A 20,695-nucleotide genomic window follows, 5' to 3' on the forward strand; every position below is an offset into this window, starting at 1 on the left:
GATTTCTAAATTTCCCCTCACCTGACCCCTCCTCCCCTTTTTTAGTTTAAAGCCCTATCTACAGCCCCAGATATTCGATTCTCCAGGACACTGGTCCCAGCCCGATTTAAGTGGAGCCCATCCCGACAGAACAGCTCCCTCTTTCCCCAGTACTGGTGCCAGTGCCCCATGAATTGAAACCCCTTCCTCTCACACCACTCTTAAAGCTACGCATTTAAAATAATGCATCAGAATCACGCATCAGAAAAGAAAGATGTAGAACCAGTCTGGGTGGAGCTAAGAAGCACCAAGGGGCAGAAAACATTGGTGGGAGTTGTCTATAGGCCTCCAAACAGTAGTGGTAATGTAGGGGATGGCATCAAACAGGAAATTAGAGATGCATGTAACAAGGGTACTACAGTAATCATGGGTGACTTTAATCTACACATAGACTGGCCAAACTAAATTAACAATACTGGCTGGATGAAATGCCGGTTTTCAGCATGCACAGTGCATGTGGGGAAAACCGGCATTTCCTGTCCTCTGAACGAAGGGGTTCAGAGGCAGAACGCGTGCGACTGCACAGGCAGCGCGTGCGCAGTATAATTCGCCGCTTTCATTAATGCTTTCAGTGAGATCAAGTCATTACAACCTACACATGAAAAAAGCATGGGTACAGTTGCTCCAGAGGCTGCGGAGGAAGATATTTATTATCGTGGAGCTTCTGAAAGTATGTATGTCTGTATATATTCCTTTGCGTGTTATGTATATATTCCTTTACTTATGTGTATGAATGTATTATTTAATTATGACTTTCAGAGAAAGTAACTTATTGGAAAATCATAATTAAAAACATACATTCATACACATTAGTAAAGGAATATAAAACATACATACATATACGTAAAGGAATATATGTGGACATACATACATAACTCATTCTCACATTCCATTCACACAGCCACAATTGCTCCTTCTACCTACCGTTCTGAAAACCCTTTTAAAAAAAAAAAAAAAAAAAAAAATTTTAACTTTAAAACTTACTTAAAATTTCTTAAAATAACTTCCCTCCCTTTCCCAAACAAAAATATTGCATTTCAGAAGCTCCACGATAAAATATATCTTCCTCCGCAGCCAATGAACAACTTTACACTTGCTTTTTTCAAGTGTAACTTCTAAGGACCTCCCCTCACTGAATCCATCATTGAAATCCACAAAGTTCACTGCGCAAGCGCTGCCTGTGCAGTCGCACGCGCTGTGAATAGACCTCGGGTCTGGAAATGCCGGCGTTCCCCGCATGCGCTGTTCCTGCTGAACGCCGGCATTTCCAACGGCCAGATGCGTGAGTACCCCGACCGTACTCACGCTTCTGGCCGCGAATTTCTGGCCCAATATTTCCAAGTTTGCTGATGACACGAAACTAGGTGGGATTGTGAGTTGTGAGGAGGATGCAAAGAGGCTTCAAGGTGATTTAGACAAGTTGAGTGAGTGGGCAAATACATGGCCGATGCAGTATAACGTGGATAAATGCGAAGTTATCCACTTCAGTAGGAAAAATAGAAAGGCAGAGTATTATTTAAATGGTGAGAGATTGGGAAATGTTGATGTACAGAGGGACCTGGGTGTCCTTGTACACCAGTCACTGAAAGCAAACATGCAGGTGCAGGAAGCAGTTAGGAAGGCAAATGGTATAGAAACATAGAAGATAGGAGCAGGAGTAGGCCATTCGGCCCCTCGAGCCTGCTCCGCCATTCAATGTGATCATGGCTGATCATCCAAATTCAGTACCCGGTCCCTGCTTTCTCCCCATACCCCTTGATCCCTTTAGCCTTAAGAAATATATCCAACTCCTTCTTGAATATATTTAATGTATTGGCCTCTACTGCCTTCTGTGGTAGAGAATTCCACAGGTTCACCACTCTCTGGGTGAAGAAATTCCTCCTCATTTCTGTCCTAAATGGCTTACCCCTTATCCTTAGACTGTGACCCCTGGTTCTGGACTCCCCGGCCATCGGGAACATGCTTCCTGCATCCAGTCCTGTCAGAATTTTATACGTTTCAATGAGATCCCCTCTCATTCTTCTAAACTCCAGCGAGTATAAGCCCAATCGACCCAATCACTCCTCATACGTCATTCCTGCCATCCCAGGTATCAGCCTGGTGAATCTTCGCTGAACTCCTTCCATGGCAAGAACATCCTTCCTCAGATAAGGCGACCAAAACTGCACACAATACTCAAGATGTGGTCTCACCAAAGCCCTGTATAACTGCAGTAAGACATCCTTGTTCCTGTACTCAAACCCTCTCGCTACGAAGGCCAACATGCCATTTGCCTTCTTAGCCGCCTGCTGCACCTGCATGCTTACCTTCAGCACAAGGACACCCAGGTCTCATTGTACTTCCCCTTCTCCCAATCTATTGCCATTCAGATAATAATCTGCCTTCCTGTTTTTGCCACCAAAGTGGATAACCTCGCATTTATCCACATTATATTGCATCTGCCATGCTTTTGCCCAATTACCCAGCCTGTCCAAATCATCCTGGAGTGTTGGCTTTCATTGTACTCTGTGCAGTTTTGGTCTCCTTACCTAAGAAAGGATATACTTGCCATAGAGTGAGTGCAGCGAAGGTTCACCAGACTAATTCCTGGGATGGCAGGACTGTCATATGAGGAGAGATTGGGTTGAGTAGGCCTGCATTCACTAGAGTTAGAAGAATTAGAGGGGATCTCATTGAAACGTATAAAATTCTGACAGGGCTAGACAGACTGGATGCAGGGAGGATGTTTCCCCTGGCTGGGGGGCCTAGAACGAGGGGTCACAGTCTCAGGATATGGGGTAGGACATTTAGGACTGAGATGAGAAGAAATTTGTTCACTCAGAGAGTGGTGAACCTGTGGAATTCTCTACCACAGAACGTGTGGAGGCCAAGTCAATGAATATATTTAAGAAGGAGATAGATAGATTTCTAGACACAAAAGGCATCAAGGGGTATGGGGAGAGAGCGGGAATTCGATACTGAGATAGAGGATCAGCCATGATCATATTGAATGGCGGGGCAGGCTTGAACGGCCGAATGGCCTGCTCCTATTTTTCTATGGTGCGGAGATGCCGGTGTTGGACTGGGGTGGACAAATGTAAGAAGTCACACAACACCAGGTAATAGTCCAACAGTTTTATTTGAAATCACAAGCTTTCGGAGCGCTGCTCCTTCGTCAGGTGAAGTGGAGAGACACAAAGACACAGCTTATATAGTCAGAGAATAATGCCAGATGATTACAGGTAATCTTTCTAACTGCCATTTATCACACCTCGGCAGAGAGATAATCACAGCAATCAAAGGTGTGAATGGTGTCCAAACAGGTTAGTCAGGAAAACATTACATCAAAGAACAATGAGGTGGGGTCAAATGTTGCAGATGCTGGGGTCTGTATGAAAAACAAAAAAGACAAAAAAAACATTTTTTTCTGGAAATCACAGCAGGTCCGGCCGCATCTGTGTAGAGAGAACAAGCCAATGACGACTCGAGTCTGGGTGACCCTACGTCAGGTGGGGTTACATGTAGCGTGACATGAACCCAAGATCCCGGTTGAGGCTGTCCTCATGAGTGCGGAACTTGGCTATCAGTTTCTGCTCGACGATTTTGCGTTGTCATGTCTCTCGAAGGCCACCTTGGAGAATGCTTACTCGAAGATTGGAGGCTGAATGTCCTTGACTGCTGAAGTGTTCCCCAACTGGGAGGGAACACTCCTGCCTGGCGATTGTTGCGCGGTGTCCGTTCATCCGTTGTCGTAGTGTCTGCATGGTCTCGCCGATGTACCATGCTCCGGGGCATCCTTTCCTGCAACGTATGAGGTAGACAACGCTGGCCGAGTCACGAGTATGTACCTGGCATAGACCTCCTCAGAAGACAAACGCGGGACACAACCAGAGTACCCTTCATCGTCCAGTACTTCCCCGGAGCGGAGAAACTACGCCATGTTCTTCGCAGCCTTCAACATGTCATCGATGACGACGAACACCTCGCTAAGGCCATCCCCACGCCTCCACTACTCGCCTTCAAACAGCCGCCTAACCTCAAACAGACCATCGTTCGCAGCAAATTACCCAGCTTTCAGGAGAACATCGACCACGACACCCCACAACCTTGCCACGGCAACCACTGCAAGACATGCCAGATCATCAACACAGATACCATCATCACACGTGAGGACACCACCCACCAGGTACATGGTACATACTCATGTGACTCGGCCAACGTTGTCTACCTCATACGTTGCAGGAAAGGATGCCCCGGAGCATGGTACATCGGCGAGACCATGCAGACACTGCGACAACGGATGAACGGACACCACGCAGCAATCGCCAGGCAGGAGTGTTCCCTCCCAGTTGGGGAACACTTCAGCAGTCAAGGACATTCAGCCTCCGATCTTCGAGTAAGCATGCGCCAAGGCGGCCTTCGAATAACACGACAACGCAAAATCGTCGAGCAGAAACTTATAGCCAAGTTCCGCACTCATGAGGACAGCCTCAACCGGGATCTTGGGTTCATGTCACGCTACATGTAGCCCCACCTGACGTAGGGTCACCCAGACTCGAGTTGTCGTTGGCTTGTTCTCTCTACACAAATGCAGCCGGACCTGCTGTGATTTCCAGCAAAAAAAATGTTTTATGTCTGTTTTTTGTTTTTCATACAGACCCCAGCATCTGCAACATTTGACCCTTTGTGACCCCACCTCATTGTTCTTTGATGTAATGTTTTCCTGACTGACCTGTTTGGACACCGTTCACACCTTTGATTGCTGTGATTATCTCTCTGCCGAGGTGTGATAAATGGCAGTTAGAAAGATTACCTGTAATCATCTGGCATTATTCTCTGACTATATAAGCTGTGTCTTTATGTATCTCTCCACTTCACCTGACGAAGGAGCAGCGCTCCGAAAGCTTGTGATTTCAAATAAAACTGTTGGACTATAACCTATTTTTCTATGTTTCTTAACTCTCTGAGCTGCTTGATCCAATGCCAATTTGCACGTGGCTCAGGTAGTATTCCAGAGATTCTTACCCTTGAGGTTCTGCTTTCTAATTTAGACACGAGCTCCTCAAACTCCCTCAGCAGAACCTCATTCCTAGTTCTACCTATGTCGTTAGTTCCTACATGGACCACGACAACCGGATCCTCCCCCTCCCATGCCAAGTTCTGCTCTGACCCTTTGTCCTTGCTCCGGCCCGTTCCGTTCCCGCGATGTTGACCGCTCTGACCCACCTGTTAAGATCGTCAGGACCTCTGCGACCCCAGGTGGAAAGTTTTACTTCTTCCCTTATTGATGCTGGACCGTGACTGTGAGCACACAACACTCCTGGTTCCTTGAGATAGGAAGCACCACATAGCTGAATTCTTGTGATATTTATATATATAGTGTATTCGAATTGTTTATTACCAGGATGGGATGAAGCTGTTCCCCAAAGCATTGTCTCAATCACTGGTTTAATACAAAGGGCATGAAGAGGAATTGTTAAATTACCAATAAAGCAGTCTGTTTGCTAATTGACGCAATCCCTTCAAGTTTGTTGTACACTTTTAAAAAGCCCTAACAATTTAAAATCATTCAGAATGATACTGAGGCTAAAAGGGTTGAATTATGAGGACAGGTTGCACAGACTGGGCTTGTATTCCCTCATGTTTAGGAGATTAAGGGGTGATCTAATTGCGTTGTTTAAGATGATTAAAGGATTCGATAGGGTAGAGAGGAGAAACGATTTCCTCTGGTGGGGGGAGTCCAGAACAAGGGGGCAGAACCTTAAAATTAGAGCCAGGCCGTTCAGGGGTGATGTCAGGAAGCACTTCTTCACACAAAGGGTGGTGGAAATCTGGAACTCTCGCCATCAGAGAGCTGTGGATGCTGGGGGTGAATTGGAGCTTTCCAGACTGAGATGGATGGACTTTGGTTGGGGGAATGCGACCGTCTGAGACAGATGGTGCGCGATCTGTGCTGGTATTGTTTGTAAATCAGGCTGAAGCAGCCCCTTCAATTCAAGCCAATGTTCAGAGTTTGCGTTTTCTGTACTAGGAACGTGCGGCTAAATTCAGTGGCTGGATCAGAGGAAGACTTCTGTCTGCAAATTCTTCAGCGCAATAGACAGGATAGGAGAGATAAATCTAGTCCTAAAAAGGTTGATGATTGTTTCGATAGTGTAAGAGGGGTGATATCGGATCAGCTGTCCGTTATACAGCTCTCTCCATTTTCATTTCTATTGACTTCCATTAGGAGAGATGTAGAACGGGTGTTTGAATTAATATCGCCCACTGTACTGTAAAAAAGATTCCTGGTACGAGGCCCACAGGTGTTGAGCAGTGACACGTCGCTGTATAAACGTGAAGTACAAACTCCCACTGCTCACCGACGAATGCTTCCAGAAATGGATGATTTCTTGGATGCTCGTTGCTGGATTGAACAGGAAGTGATCCCGCCATTCATTCCAGTCCACTGTCATTGTCCCGTCTTCATCCATACTGCAGAGAAGAGTCCAAACAGTGGGTCAGAATCCTCTACACTCTCCACTTTCTGTATCTTTACCTACAATAAGCTGCCTTGACAGAGTTACATTCACCTCTATAAATAATACCTTTCAATTTACAGTTCTAGCATGCAGAGTAAGAAACCACCTCAGATCATATTTAATACGGCGAACATCCAGCAGCAAAAGACTGGGACTGTGGGAACAGTGAGAGAAGCTTCTCCCCATTAGTGGGGAAGCCCCAATAACACAAACTCACTGCCCTCTGCATTACAGGGGAACGGTAGCAGAGTGGTAATGTATCTGGACTAGTAATCCAGAGGCCTGGACTAATGATCCGGAGACATAGGACTCGATTTTAACTCAGGTGCGGGCTGTTGTCGTGTTATCCGAATTTCCTGTTCCCCACACGAATCTAAATGGATGTGTGAGATTGATGCAATTTTAACTCAATTGGCCAATTGATTTCCAACGTGTGGGAAGCCTTTGCAAGGGGGTTTTTCATGACTGAAAGTCCCCTCCAATGGCATCATCATTGCTGCTGCATTTAAGGTCCACAGCAAGCCTTGCTTCTTCTGCAGGCTTCCAAGCTTCCTCTATTTGGTGTCAGAGGGACCTGCAGGAAAGATGACAAGCGGGAGGGCAAGAGCAGCTCCTCGCTTCGACGAGGCGGCACTGCAGGCATTAGTCGATGGGGCTAGGGCCAACAGGGACGTCCTGTTCCCTTCATCAGGGAGGAAGAGGCCTCCCACTCAGACCAAGGCAGTGTGGATGCAGGTGGCTGAGGAGATCAACTCCTTGGGAGTCACCCGCAGAACCTGGATACAGCGCAGGAAAAGATTTCATGACCTTCAGCGCAATGGAAAAGTGAGAATGAATTTCCCATCACCCTCAATCTAATCCCCATTGCCTTTCCTCACCAGCACTCAGCTTTAGCAATCTCTTCCTCCACATCCCACTTGACACTGACATCCATGCACCCTTACCCATTCCCTCTCTCTCTATGCTCACATTCACATAACTATTCCACCATGCAGCCCTCACACTCCCTATCACTCTGATGCTTTGAACACAACTGACAACACACAGGGAGTATCTATGCTATGCAATCTCTACAGTCACTCCTTCATTTTCACTCAACCTCCACTTGTCTCCCTCATTGCAGGAAATGAGAGCTCACACCGAGAGCGAGCCAGGACAGGAGGAGGGACAGCCTCAATAGCTCACCTGACCCCCTGGGAGGAGGCCGTCCTGGAAATCATGGGCATTGAGGATGATTCGTGCGTGGGGGACGGACAGACGGGTGCAACACAGCAAGCTAGTGACAGAAAAGTTTCCCATCTCTCTCTTTGACATTGCATGAGTCGCTGATAATGATTGTGAAGCTCTAACAGACGCACTTATGAGCATCTGCAAAAAGCTATGTGCATGTAACCTTTGCATCACATCTCTGACTCTTTCCTTTACTCCACCACAGGACCATCGCAAGCATCCATCCCCCCTAGCCAGGAAGAAGAGGCTGAGCAGCCAGACTCCTCAGAGGAAGCTGCAACCTCTGAGGGCGCAGCGTCACCAGAATTCAGCGCACCCAGCACCAGCGCAGACACTCACACCTCGGTGGGACCTTCGGGACATAGAGTAGTGTTGTCACCTGGTGTATCACAGCTCACAAGTGAGCATCAGCAGATTGTGGAGACAGGGACAACAGTGGAGATTCCTAGTTGGAGGGCGCAGGACTCTGCCAGCTCGGCTCAGCAGCATGTCGACCCTCTGCCTCTGGGTCCATCCATAAGATCAGAGGTGATGGAACTCCAGGCACAGATGCAGGAGTCTCTGGGGTCGCTGCGAGTGTGGAGCGAATGGAGGAGTCCATAGCGACCATGAACAGAGCCTTTGTGGAGTCATTGGCACATGAACGCATCACCACGGCAAGGATGGCTACCTCCGTGGAAACGCTTGCTACCTCCGTGGTAAGGCTGGCTACCGTACAGGAGAGGGTGGCTACAGTAGAGGAGAGAAGGGCTACGGCCATGGAGGAGCTTAGTCACCAGGGTATGGAAAACATGGTCATTGTTCAGAATAGAATGACATCTCTTGAGGAGCGATGGGCATCTATTGAACAGAGAAACCAGACCTTCATGGAAGTCCTTCTGAGTAGAACTGCCACTGCAGATATGGGTCCCCATGGCCCCCCTGATGTGCAGCAAGGTGCTCTCCAGCAACTTGCAGGCGCTGAGGGGGACCTGACCCATGAGAGGGAGGTTGGTGGCAGACCTCAAGGAAGTGAGGGTTCCTCTCCAAGCGCTCACACTTCCGTGCCACTGCAGAGCCCTCGGTCAGAGCCCCACCGGAGTCCACACCCCCAAGTGAGATAGGCGTCTCAACTCCTGCACAGCCGCAGGAGCAGCAGACTGTTGGCGAACCCTCACAGGCTCGCAACCCCAGAGGACGCCCGCCAAAGGTGTCGAGACAGGAGCAGCAGGTAAGTGAGCAAGGGGCCTCCACATCTGCTGAAGCCACAGGGGAAGCACTACGTAGGAGCACGCGTAAGAGGAAGATAAAGCACAAATAGTCACAAGGGTAGTCACTTGGGTGGAATGTTATGTTTAGTGTAAAAATGCCATCACGTCGTAATTGTGCATAAAAATTCTGATGGCAAATGTTGCAGTTGTGGCGTCTGTCATTTCGCTATTGGGACTTCCACATTGAGGCCTTAGGAATACTTGCAACTGTCAGTATGGTGGTCAGAGTGCTCGGAATCCTCTGGTTCTTGCACATTGTCAATGCTCTGGTAAGAAGCTGCGAGGCAAAAGTGTTTGATTGACTAGGCTAAGCAAATCTGGCCAGGATGAGTACGTTCCTTGCATCCCGGGCAGCAATGTTCTCGCGTAATGCTGCTGCTGGTTGATGGGCCTCTGCAGGATGTTCGTTTTCGCCCTCCTCCTCCTCCTCATCTGAGGAGGATATGTGAGGAGCCACTTGGTCCTCAGGAATCTGCTAGCCACAACGCTGTGCCATGTTGTGAAGTGCACAGCAAACCACGACGATTCTGGAGACCCTGGCTGCTGAGTACTGCAGGGCTCCACCGGATCTATCCAGGCATCTGAAGCGCATCTTCAGCAAACTGATGGTTTGCTCGATAATGGATCTGGTGGAAATGTGGCTGGAGTTGTAGCGCTCCTCAGCTTCGTCATTAGCCACGTCCTCAGGGGATAGCCCTTGTCTCCAAGTAGCCATCCGTTAAGTTGGTCTGGCGGACTGAATAGCGGAGGCACACTAGACTGGCACAGTATGAAGGAGTCATGGCAACTTCCAGGGTACTTGGCACAAACATGCAAAATTTCCTTCTTGTGGTCACACATCAGCTGAACATTAAGGGAGTGGAAGCCCTTGCGGTTGACAAAAATACCTGGATTGCGATGGGGTGCCCTAAGGGCCACATGTGTGCAGTCAACGATGCCCTGCACCCTTGGAAAGCCTGCCAGATGAGCTAATCCAACCGCTGGCGCCGTGATACTTGCTCGATCCTTGGTGAAATGGATGTGATTGTGCGCGAGGGCAAAGAGGGCATCGGTTACCTGCGTGATGCAAGTGTGTGCGGCCGCCTGGGAGATGCCGCTGATGTCTGTTGCTGATCCCTGGAATGAGCCTGAGGCAAAAAAGTTGAGTGCGATGGTGACTTTGACAGCCACTGGTAATGCTTGTCCACCTGGTCCTCTGGGCAGCAGGTCTTGCTGTAGCATTGCGCAGATGTCAGTCACTACCTCTCGCGAAAGTCGGAGCCGCCTTTGGCACTGCTGCTCAGACATGTTGAGATAGGTGACCCTGCGTCTGTAGACCCTGTTTGGGGGGTATCTCCTGCGCCGACGGGCTTCCAGGTGCTGGACCCTTCTGGCCTGTGCAGCCTCAGGTGGATGAGCAGCAGCCTGGCGCTCCTGCTGCTGCTGTTGTTCCTGGTTCTGCTGGTGCCGCGGCTGGTGCTCGAGCTCCTCTAATGCCCAGATGGTAAGGAAATAAATGGCTCCCATGCTTCTGGTATATGCCTCCGTTGAGAAAGCGCTGAGTGAAGGTGGCGAGCGGGGTTTCCCAGGAGGCCACACTGGAGATGGGTGTGAGGCTCCAACCTTCCACAGGTGTGGTTAAGCCTTGTAAAAGTTGCCCCAGGCCTGAGACAACAAAGTCCTGCCACCTGCAAATGATGGCTGATCAAATCTCTTTATTGGTTGACCTGCAGTTGATAGTCAGCAATCCATTAGTGCTCCCGCCAGGTTTCACATTCGTGATTCCCACCAGGCGTGTTTTACGTGGGAAAAGGGTTAAATTTGCAAGGGCCTGTTAAAATAGGATTATAGAGGCCATTTATTGGTAATTAAGGGCCTTAAAGACCAGTCCCGCCTGTTGGATGTGGGACGGAGTCGGGACCATCAGGCACGCCTGGGTTAAAATTGCTCGGAGTCGGGAACCAGGCCGGGGGGGGGGGGGGGGGTCCTACCCGCCAGCTTTTGCGATTTTAACCCCCCGCACGCCTCCAAGCCCGACTCCACGGCTCAATGAAAATCGAGCCCATAAGTTCAAATCCCACCACGGCAGCCGGGGATTTAAATTCAGTTAATTAAATAAATCTGGAATAAAAAGCTAATATCAGTAATGATGCCCATGAAACTACGGAATTGTCGTAAAAACCCATCTGGTTCACTTTAGGGAAAGACATTTCCTGGCCTATATGTGACCCACAGCAATGTGATTAACTCGTAACTGCCCTGTGAAATGGCCTAACAAGCCACTCAGATGGATTCAAGTAGGTTTCTCATGGGCAATTAGGCACGGGCAATCAATGCTGGCCTTACCAGCGACGCCCACAGCCTGAGAATTTTTTTTTTAAACTATCGCTGCTTCTTGAGTATTACACACACTTTCTATCCACAAACATATTTTGTAACACATTTTATGTCTCCATTTATAAATTCTGGGCTATTCTACATAATAACTGTGAGAAACTTCACCATATTAGATCACCTCTGAAGAATCTTTTCTGCTTTCTGAAGATCGATGTTCATTCCCAACGATTTAAGAGATTCGACAATTTCAGCAACATCAATCTTCCCTAAAATTAAACAGTATTTCAGTAAAATATCTGAGCAGTAACTTCTTAATTACACTGCGCAGGACTGAGAGTACAGCCCGTGACACACTGCGCAGGACCGAGAGTACAGCCCGTGACACACTGCGCAGGACCGAGAGTACAGCCCGTGACACACTGCGCAGGACCGAGAGTACAGCCCGCGACACACTGCGCAGGAGAGTACAGCCCCCGACACACTGCGCAGGACCGAGAGTACAGCCCGCGACACACTGCGCAGGACCGAGAGTACAGCCCGCGACACACTGCGCGGGACCGAGAGTACAGCCCGCGACACACTGCGCGGGACCGAGAGTACAGCCCGCGAAACACTGCGCAGGACCGAGAGTACAGCCCGCGAAACACTGCGCAGGACCGAGAGTACAGCCCGCGAAACACTGCGCAGGACCGAGAGTACAGCCCGCGACACACTGCGCAGGACTGAGAGTACAGCCCGTGACACACTGCGCAGGACTGAGAGTACAGCCCGCGACACACTGCGCAGGACCGAGAGTACAGCCCGTGACACACTGCGCAGGACCGAGAGTACAGAGTGTGACACACTGCGCAGGACTGGGAGTACAGCCCGCGACACACTGCGCAGGAGTGAGAGTACACACTGCGCAGGACAGAGAGTACAGCCCGCGACATACAGCGCAGGACTGAGAGTACAGCCCGCGACACGGTGGCATAGTGGTTAGCACTGTTGCCTCACAGCGCCAGGGACCCGGGTTCGAATCCGGCCTCGGGTGACTGTCTGTGTGGAGTTTGCACATTCTCCCCGTGTTTGCGTGGGTTTCCTCCGGGTGCTCCGGTTTCGTCCCACAGTCCAAAGATGTGCGGGTTAGCATGATTGGCTATGATAAATTGACCCTTAGTGTTAGGGGGATTAAATACGTGGGGTTACGGGGATAGGGCGGGATATGTGTTGGTGTAGGGGTTACGGGGATCGGGTGGGATATGTGTCGGTGCAGGCTCAATGGGCCGAAATGGCCTCTATCTGCACTGTGGGGTTTCTGTGATTCTGTGACACACTGCACAGGACCGAGAGTACAGCCCGTGACACACTGCGCAGGACCGGGAGTACAGCGTGCGACACACTGCGCAATACCGAGAGTACAGCCCGCGAAACACTGCGCAGGACCGAGAGTACAGCCCGCGACGCACTGCGCAGGACAGAGAGTACAGCCCGCGACACACTGCGCAGGACTGAGAGTACAGCCCAAGACACACTGCGCAGGACCGAGAGTACAGCCCGGGACACACTGCGCAGGACCGAGAGTACAGCCCGCGACACACTGCGCAGGACCGAGAATACAGCCCGCGACACACTGCGCAGGACCGAGAGTACAGCCCGCGACACAATGCGCAGGACCGAGAGTACAGGCCGCGACACACTGCGCAGGACCGAGAGTATAGCCCACGACACACTGCGCAGGACCGAGAGTACAGCCCCCGACACACTGCGCAGGACCGAGAGTACAGCCCCCGACACACTGCGCAGGACTGAGTACAGCCCAGGACACACGACCGAGAGTGCAGCCCGCGACACACTGCGCAGGACCGAGAGTGCAGTCCGCGACACAATGCGCAGGACCGAGAGTGCAGCCCGCGACACACTGCGCAGGACCGAGAGTGCAGCCCGCGACACACTGCGCAGGACCGAGAGTGCAGCCCGCGACACACTGCGCAGGACCGAGAGTGCAGCCCGCGACACACTGCGCAGGACCGAGAGTGCAGCCCGCGACACACTGCGCAGGACCGAGAGTGCAGCCCGCGACACACTGCGCAGGACCGAGAGTGCAGCCCGCGACACACTGCGCAGGACCGAGAGTGCAGCCCGCGACACACTGCGCAGGACCGAGAGTGCAGCCCGCGACACACTGCGCAGGACCGAGAGTGCAGCCCCCGACACAATGCTCAGGACCGAGAGTGCAGCCCGCGACACACTGCGCAGGACCGAGAGTGCAGCCCGCGACACACTGCGCAGGACCGAGAGTGCAGCCCGCGACACACTGCGCAGGACCGAGAGTGCAGCCCGCGACACACTGCGCAGGACCGAGAGTACAGCCCGCGACACACTGCGCAGGACCGAGCGTACAGCCCGCGACACACTGCGCAGGACCGAGTACAGCCCGCGACACACTGCGCGGGACCGAGAGTACAGCCCGCGACACACTGCGCGGGACCGAGAGTACAGCCCGCGACACACTGCGCGGGACCGAGAGTACAGCCCGCGACACACTGCGCGGGACCGAGAGTACAGCCCGCGACACACTGCGCGGGACCGAGAGTACAGCCCGCGACACACTGCGCGGGACCGAGAGTACAGCCCGCGACACACTGCGCGGGACCGAGAGTACAGCCCGCGACACACTGCGCGGGACCGAGAGTACAGCCCGCGACACACTGCGCGGGACCGAGAGTACAGCCCGCGACACACTGCGCGGGACCGAGAGTACAGCCCGCGACACACTGCGCGGGACCGAGAGTACAGCCCGCGACACACTGCGCGGGACCGAGAGTACAGCCCGCGACACACTGCGCGGGACCGAGAGTACAGCCCGCGACACACTGCGCGGGACCGAGAGTACAGCCCGCGACACACTGCGCAGGACAGAGAGTACAGCCCGCGACACACTGCGCAGGACTGAGAGTACAGCCCGCGACACACTGCGCAGGACTGAGAGTACAGCCCGCGACACACTGCGCAGGACTGAGAGTACAGCCCGCGACACACTGCGCAGGACCGAGAGTACAGCCCGTGACACACTGCGCAGGACCGAGAGTACAGAGTGTGACACACTGCGCAAGACCGAGAGTACAGCGTGCGACACACTGCGCAGGACCGAGAGTACAGCCCGCGACACACTGCGCGGGACCGAGAGTACAGCCCGCGAAACACTGCGCAGGACCGAGAGTACAGCCCGCGACACACTGCGCAGGACTGAGAGTACAGCCTGCGACACACTGCGCAGCACTGAGAGTACAGCCCGCGAGACACTGCGCAGGACCGAGAGTACAGCCCGTGACACACTGCGCAGGACCGAGAGTACAGAGTGTGACACACTGCGCAGGACCGAGAGTACAGCCCGCGACACACTGCGCAGGACTGGGAGTGCAGCCCGCGACACACTGCGCAGGACCGAGAGTACAGCCCGCGAAACACTGAGAAGGACCGAGAGTACAGCCCGCGACACACTGCGCAGGACCGAGAGTACAGCCCGCGACACACTGCGCAGGACCGAGAGTACAGCCGCGACACACTGCGCAGGACCGAGAGTACAGCCCGCGACACACTGCGCAGGACCGAGAGTACAGCCCGCGACACACTGCGCAGGAGTGAGAGTACACACTGCGCAGGACCGAGAGTACAGCCCCCGACACACTGCGCAGGACCGAGAGTGCAGCCCGCGGCACACTGCGCAGGACCGAGAGTGCAGCCCGCGACACACTGCGCAGGACCGAGAGTGCAGCCCGCGACACACTGCGCAGGACCGAGAGCGCAGCCCGCGACACACTGCGCAGGACCGAGAGCGCAGCCCGCGACACACTGCGCAGGACCGAGAGCGCAGCCCGCGACACACTGCGCAGGACCGAGAGTGCAGCCCGCGACACACTGCGCAGGACCGAGAGTGCAGCCCGCGACACACAGAGTACAGATGTTTTGCGTACTCCTATTCCCTGCACGTACCCGCATTGTCCGAGCGCGTATAACAGCATTAGCTGCATGGGTTTTCTCCATTTGCAGTGAGATTCGGTGATACTGACCATCATTATTTTTATCCAAACTCTTGAAGGCCAGTTTAAGTTTCTTCTCATGGTTTCGTAGGTAATTGGTAAACTCTTCGAAGTTCAGCTGCTCGTCACTGTCCCCGGAGCGAAATATTTTCTGTTTTAGAAGCAAAATTTTGTAAACAGTAACATTACAACAGTGACTACACTTCACAAGTACTTAATTGGCTGTAAATCACTTTGGGACACCCTGAGGTGGTGAAAGGTGCGATGGAAATCTGAGTTCTTTCTTTTTAAATGATAACTGGCAATGGAATTGACTCAATCTTTGATGTACAGTACAATATAGGACTATCATCTGTTCACTGGCATTTGTACAGATCGACGGTACATCATAGAATATTACAGCACACAAGGAGGCCATTCGGCCCATCGTGCCTGTGCTGGTTCTTTGAAAGAGTTTCCAATTAGTCCCACTCCCTCTGCCCTTTCCCCACGGCCCTGCAATTTTTTCCTTCAAATATTTACCCAATTCCCTTTTGAAAGTTACTATTAAATCTGCTTCCACCGCCCTTTCAGGCAGCGCATTCCAGATCACAACAACTTGTAAGAAATCATGGGAGATTTTATTCTTCATATTGATTGGACAAACCAAATTGGTAAAGGTAGACTTGAGGAAGAGTTCTGAATGTATTCAGGATGGTTTCTTGGAATAATACGTTGTGGAACCAACCAGGGAGCAGACTATTTTAGATCTGGTAATGTGTAACGAGGCTGGATTAATTAATGATCTCGAAGGATCCTCTTCGGAAGAGTGATCATAGCATGGTAGAATTTCAAAGTCAGTCTGAGAGTGAGAAAGCTAGGTCTCAAACTAGTGTCCTGAACTTAAATAAAGGTAATTATAAAGGTATAAAGGCAGACTTGGTTAAAGTGGACTGGGAAAATATATTACAGGGTAAGACTGTAGAAAAGCAGTGGTAAACATTTAAAGAGATATTTCATAACTCACAGCAAAGATAAATTTCAGAAAGACTCCAAGAGAAGGGTGAACCATCCGTGGCTAACTAACTAAGTAAAGGATGGTATCAAATTGAAAACAAAGGCATACAATATTGCGAAGAGTACTGGAAGGCCAGAGGATTGGGGCAATTTTCAAAAAGCAGCAAAGGACGACTAAAAAAATGATAAGAAGATAGCTTATGAGAGTAAGCTAGGAAAAAATATAAAAACAGACAGTAAGAGCTTCTACAGGTATATAAAAAGGAAGAGAGTTGCTAAAGTAAACATTGGTCCCCTAGAGGATGAGTCTGGGGAATTAATCATGGGAAACAGGGAAATGGCAGAGACTTTGAACAAATATTTTGTATCGGTCTTCACGGTAGAAGACACTAAAAGCATCCCAATAATGGATAATCAAGGGGCTATTGGGGTGGGGGGGGGGGGACTTAAAACAATCACTATCACTAGAGAGAAAGTACTCGGCAAACTAATGGAACTAAAGGTGGACAAGTCCCCTGGACCCGATGGCCTGCATCCTAAGGTCTTAAGCGAGGTGGTTGCAGAGATAGTGGATGCGTTGGTTGTAGTCTACCAAAATTCCCTGGATTCTGGAAAGGTTCCAGCGGACTGGAAAACCGCAAATGTAACGCCCCTATTTAAGAAAGGAGGGAGACAGAAAGCAGGCAACTATCGACCAGTTAGCCTAACATCTGTCATTGGGAAAATGCTGGAGTCCATCATTAAGGAAGTGATAACAGGACATTTAGAAAATCATAATATAGTCAAGCAGAGTCAGCATGGTTTTATGAAAGGGAAATCATGTTTGACAAATTTGCTGGAGTTCTTTGAGGATGTAACGAGCAGGTTGGATAAAGGAGAACCAGTGAATGTGGTGTATTTGGATTTCGAGAAGGCATTCGATAAGGTGCCACATAAAAGGTTACTGCACAAGAGCTCACGGGGTTGGGGGTAATATATTAGCATGGATAGAGGATTGGCTAACTAACAGAGAGTCGGGATAAATGGGTCATTTTCAGGTTGGCAAACGGTAACTAGTGGGGTGCCACAGGGATCAGTGCTGGGGCCTCGACTATTTACAATCTATATTAATGACTTGGATGAAGGGACCGAGTGTAATGTAGCCAAATTTGCTGATGATACAAAGATAGGTGGGAAAGCAAATTGTGTGGAGGAAGCAAAGAATCTCCAAAGGGATAGAGATAGGCTAAGCGAGTGGGCAAAAATCTGGCAAATGGAGTATAATGTGGGAAAATGCAAGGTTATCCACTTTAGTAGGAAAAATAAAAAAGCATATTATTATTTAAATGGGGAGAGATTACAAAATGCTGAGGTAGAGGTGTATCTGGGGGTCCTTGTACATGAATCACAAAAAGTTAGCATGCAGGTACAGCAAGTACAGGAAACTTTGTGATATCCGGCACCGACGGGACCGAGCTGTTGCCGATCTATCAAAACTGCCGGACATACCAGCGTTAATGTTGAAGCATACGGAGGTTTGCAGCTCCGTAGCTGGCAACAAACACTGTTGCTTAGCAACAGCTTCTAAACAGTCGGCCGTACCTTGGAAGCGTCTCTGTAGCTTAGCAACAGCTTCAGAGAGACTTTGCAGAGCCTGACTGTTGAAAAAAAAGCCACGAGAAAAAAAAACCTAACAAAATGGCTCCTGATTTCTGCCGGTAGATCGAGGTTTCCGGACATACAACCTCCGGATAAACCAAAGTTTCCTGTAATTAGGAAGGCAAATGGAATGTTGGCCTTTATTGCAAAGGGAATGGAGTATAAAATTAGGGAAGTCCTGTTACAACTGTACAGGGCGTTGGTGAGACCACACCTGGAGTACTGCGTACGGTTTTGGTCTCCTTATTTAAGGAAGGATATACTTGCATTGGAGGCAGTTCAGGGAAGGTTCACGAGGTTGATTCCGGAGATGAGGGGGTTGTCTTATGAGGAAAGGTTGAGCAGGTTCGGCCTATCCTCATTGGAGTTTAGAAGAATGAGAGGGGATCTTATTGAAACATATAAGATTCTGAAGGGGCTTGACAGGGTAGATGCAGAGAGGATGTTTCCCCTCGTGGGGGAATCTAGAACTAGGGGGCATATTTCAGAATAAGGGAGCACCCATTTAAAACGAAAACGAGGAGGAATTTCTTCTCTCAAAGGGTCGAGAATCTTTGGAATTCTCTTCCCCAGGAAGCTGTGGAGGCTGGGTCATTGAATATATTTAAGGTGGAGATAGACAGATTTTTGAACGATAAGGGAGTCGAGGGTTATGGGGAGTGGGCAGGGAAGTGGAGTTGAGGCCAAGATCAGATCAGCCATGATCTAATTGAATGGCGGAGCAGGCTCGAGGGGCCGAATGACCGACTCCTGCTCTTATGTCTTATGTTTGCAGTGTAAACAATGTCTCCTCATCTCCCCTCTGGTTCTTATGCCAATTATCTTGATTGAATTTTTTGAGGAGGTAACAAGGAAGGTCAATGAGGGTAGTGTATTTGATGTAGTCTACATGGATTTTAGCAAGGCTTTTGACAAGGTCCCTCATGGCAGACTGGTCAGAAAAGTCAAAGCTCACGGGATCCAAGGGAAAGTGGCATGTTGGACCCAAAATTGGCTCAGTGGCTGGAAGCAAAGTACGGTTCCGCAGGGCTCAGTACTAGTACTAGGATCCTTGCTTTTTGTGGTATACACCAACGATTTATACTTCAATGTAGGGGGCATGAGTAAGAAGTTTGCAGATGATACAAGAATTGGCCATGCGGTTGATACTGAGGAAGAAAGCTGTAGACTGCAGGAAGATATCAGTGGACTGGTCAGGTGGGCAGGAAAGTGGCAAATGGAATTCAATCTGGAGAAGTGTGAGGTAATGCATTTGGGGAGGGCTAACAGGGCAAGGGAATACACAATAAATAGGATACTAAGAAGTGTAGAGGAACAGAGGGACCTTGCAGTGCATGTCCACAGATTCCTGAGGGTAGCAGGGCAGGTAGATAAGGTGGTTAAGAAGGCATACGGGATACTTGCCTTTATTAACCGAGGCATAGAATACAAGAGCAGGGGGGTTATGCTTGAACTGTATAAAACACTAGTTAGGCCTCAGCTAGAATACTGCGTGCAGTTCTGGTCACCACATTACAGGAAGGATGTGATTGCACTAGAGAGGGTACAGAGGAGATTTACGAGGATGTTGCCAGGACTGGAGAATTTTAACTATGAGGAAAGATTGGATAGGCTGGGGTTGTTTTCTTTGAAACAGAGGAGGCTGAGGGGAGATTTAACTGAGGTGCATAAAATTATGAGGGGCCTAGATCATAGAATGGTTACAGCACGGAAGGCGGCCATTTGGCCATTCGAGCCCGTGCTGGTTCTTTGCAAGAGCGCTTCAGCTAGTCCCAGTCCCCCGTCCTTCCCCGGAGCCCTGCAAACTTTTTTTCTTCAGGTACTTATCCAACTCCCTTTTGAAAGCCATGATAGGGTGGTGGAGGCAGACTCATTCAGGCAGGCATTCCAGATCATAACCACTCGCTGCGTAAAATGTTTTTCCTCTTGTCGCCTTTGGTTCTTCTGCCAATCACCTTAAATCTGTGTCCTCTGGTTCGCGACCCTTCTGCCAATGGGAACAGTTTCTCTCTATCTACTCTGTCCAGGTCCCTCCTGATTTTGAACACCTCTATCAAATCTCCTCTCAACCTTCTCTGCTCTAAGGAGAACAACCCCAGCTTCTCCAGCCTATCCCCGTAACTGAAGTCCCTCATCCCTGGAATCATTCTTGTAAATCTTTTCTGCACCCTCTCTAAGGCCTTCACATCCTTCCTAAAGTGCGGTGCCCAGAATTGGACACAATACTCCAGTTGAGGCCGAACCAGTGTTTTTTACAGGTTCATCATAATTTCAATGCTTTTGTACTCTATACATGAAGCCCAGGATCCCGTAAGCTTTTTTAACCGCTTTCTCAACCCGCCCTGCCACCTTCAACGATTGGTGCACACACACCCCCAGGTCTCTCTGTTCATGTACCCACTTTAGGATTGTACCCTTTAGCTTATATTTGCTCTCTTCATTCTTTCTACCAAAATATAAGCGGTCTGCACAGAGTGTGATTAAACGGAGTGGACTTGAATAGAGTGCTCTGGGAATTTGGAAAGAGTGGGAATTTCTGGGAAATATTGGGTAAGTAGAAGCTGCAAAAATTGAAATTTAGTTTAAGATTTTGATTTTAACCTAGAACGTTAAAACTTTAAAAGCTGTAGTTAACAAGCTGACTGCCAGTGGCAGTTAACTGTCAGTCAGGTGGCAGTGCTTGTAAGAACATAATATAAGACAT

The 20,695-nt window shown here is 50.1% G+C and overlaps 1 protein-coding gene across 1 annotated transcript in view; it reads right to left on the reverse strand.

Moving 5' to 3' along the window:
• The window catches only part of LOC147122435 (mitochondrial adenyl nucleotide antiporter SLC25A24-A-like), a 72,203-nt gene that overhangs the window by 45,499 nt on the left and 6,009 nt on the right, over positions 1-20,695 (reverse strand). Inside the window, exons 2-4 of the mRNA XM_085983593.1 lie at positions 15,388-15,508; positions 11,514-11,601; positions 6,381-6,492 (exon numbers count right to left, since the gene is read on the reverse strand). Of these exons, the coding sequence (XP_085839719.1) occupies positions 6,381-6,492; positions 11,514-11,601; positions 15,388-15,508 (321 nt within the window). The remainder of the gene's footprint in view (positions 1-6,380; positions 6,493-11,513; positions 11,602-15,387; positions 15,509-20,695) is intronic.

Source organism: Somniosus microcephalus, chromosome 3, assembly GCF_052327205.1.
Source record: "Somniosus microcephalus isolate GS21.2 chromosome 3, FLI_Smic_1.0, whole genome shotgun sequence".
Classification (NCBI taxonomy): Eukaryota; Metazoa; Chordata; class Chondrichthyes; order Squaliformes; family Somniosidae; genus Somniosus; species Somniosus microcephalus.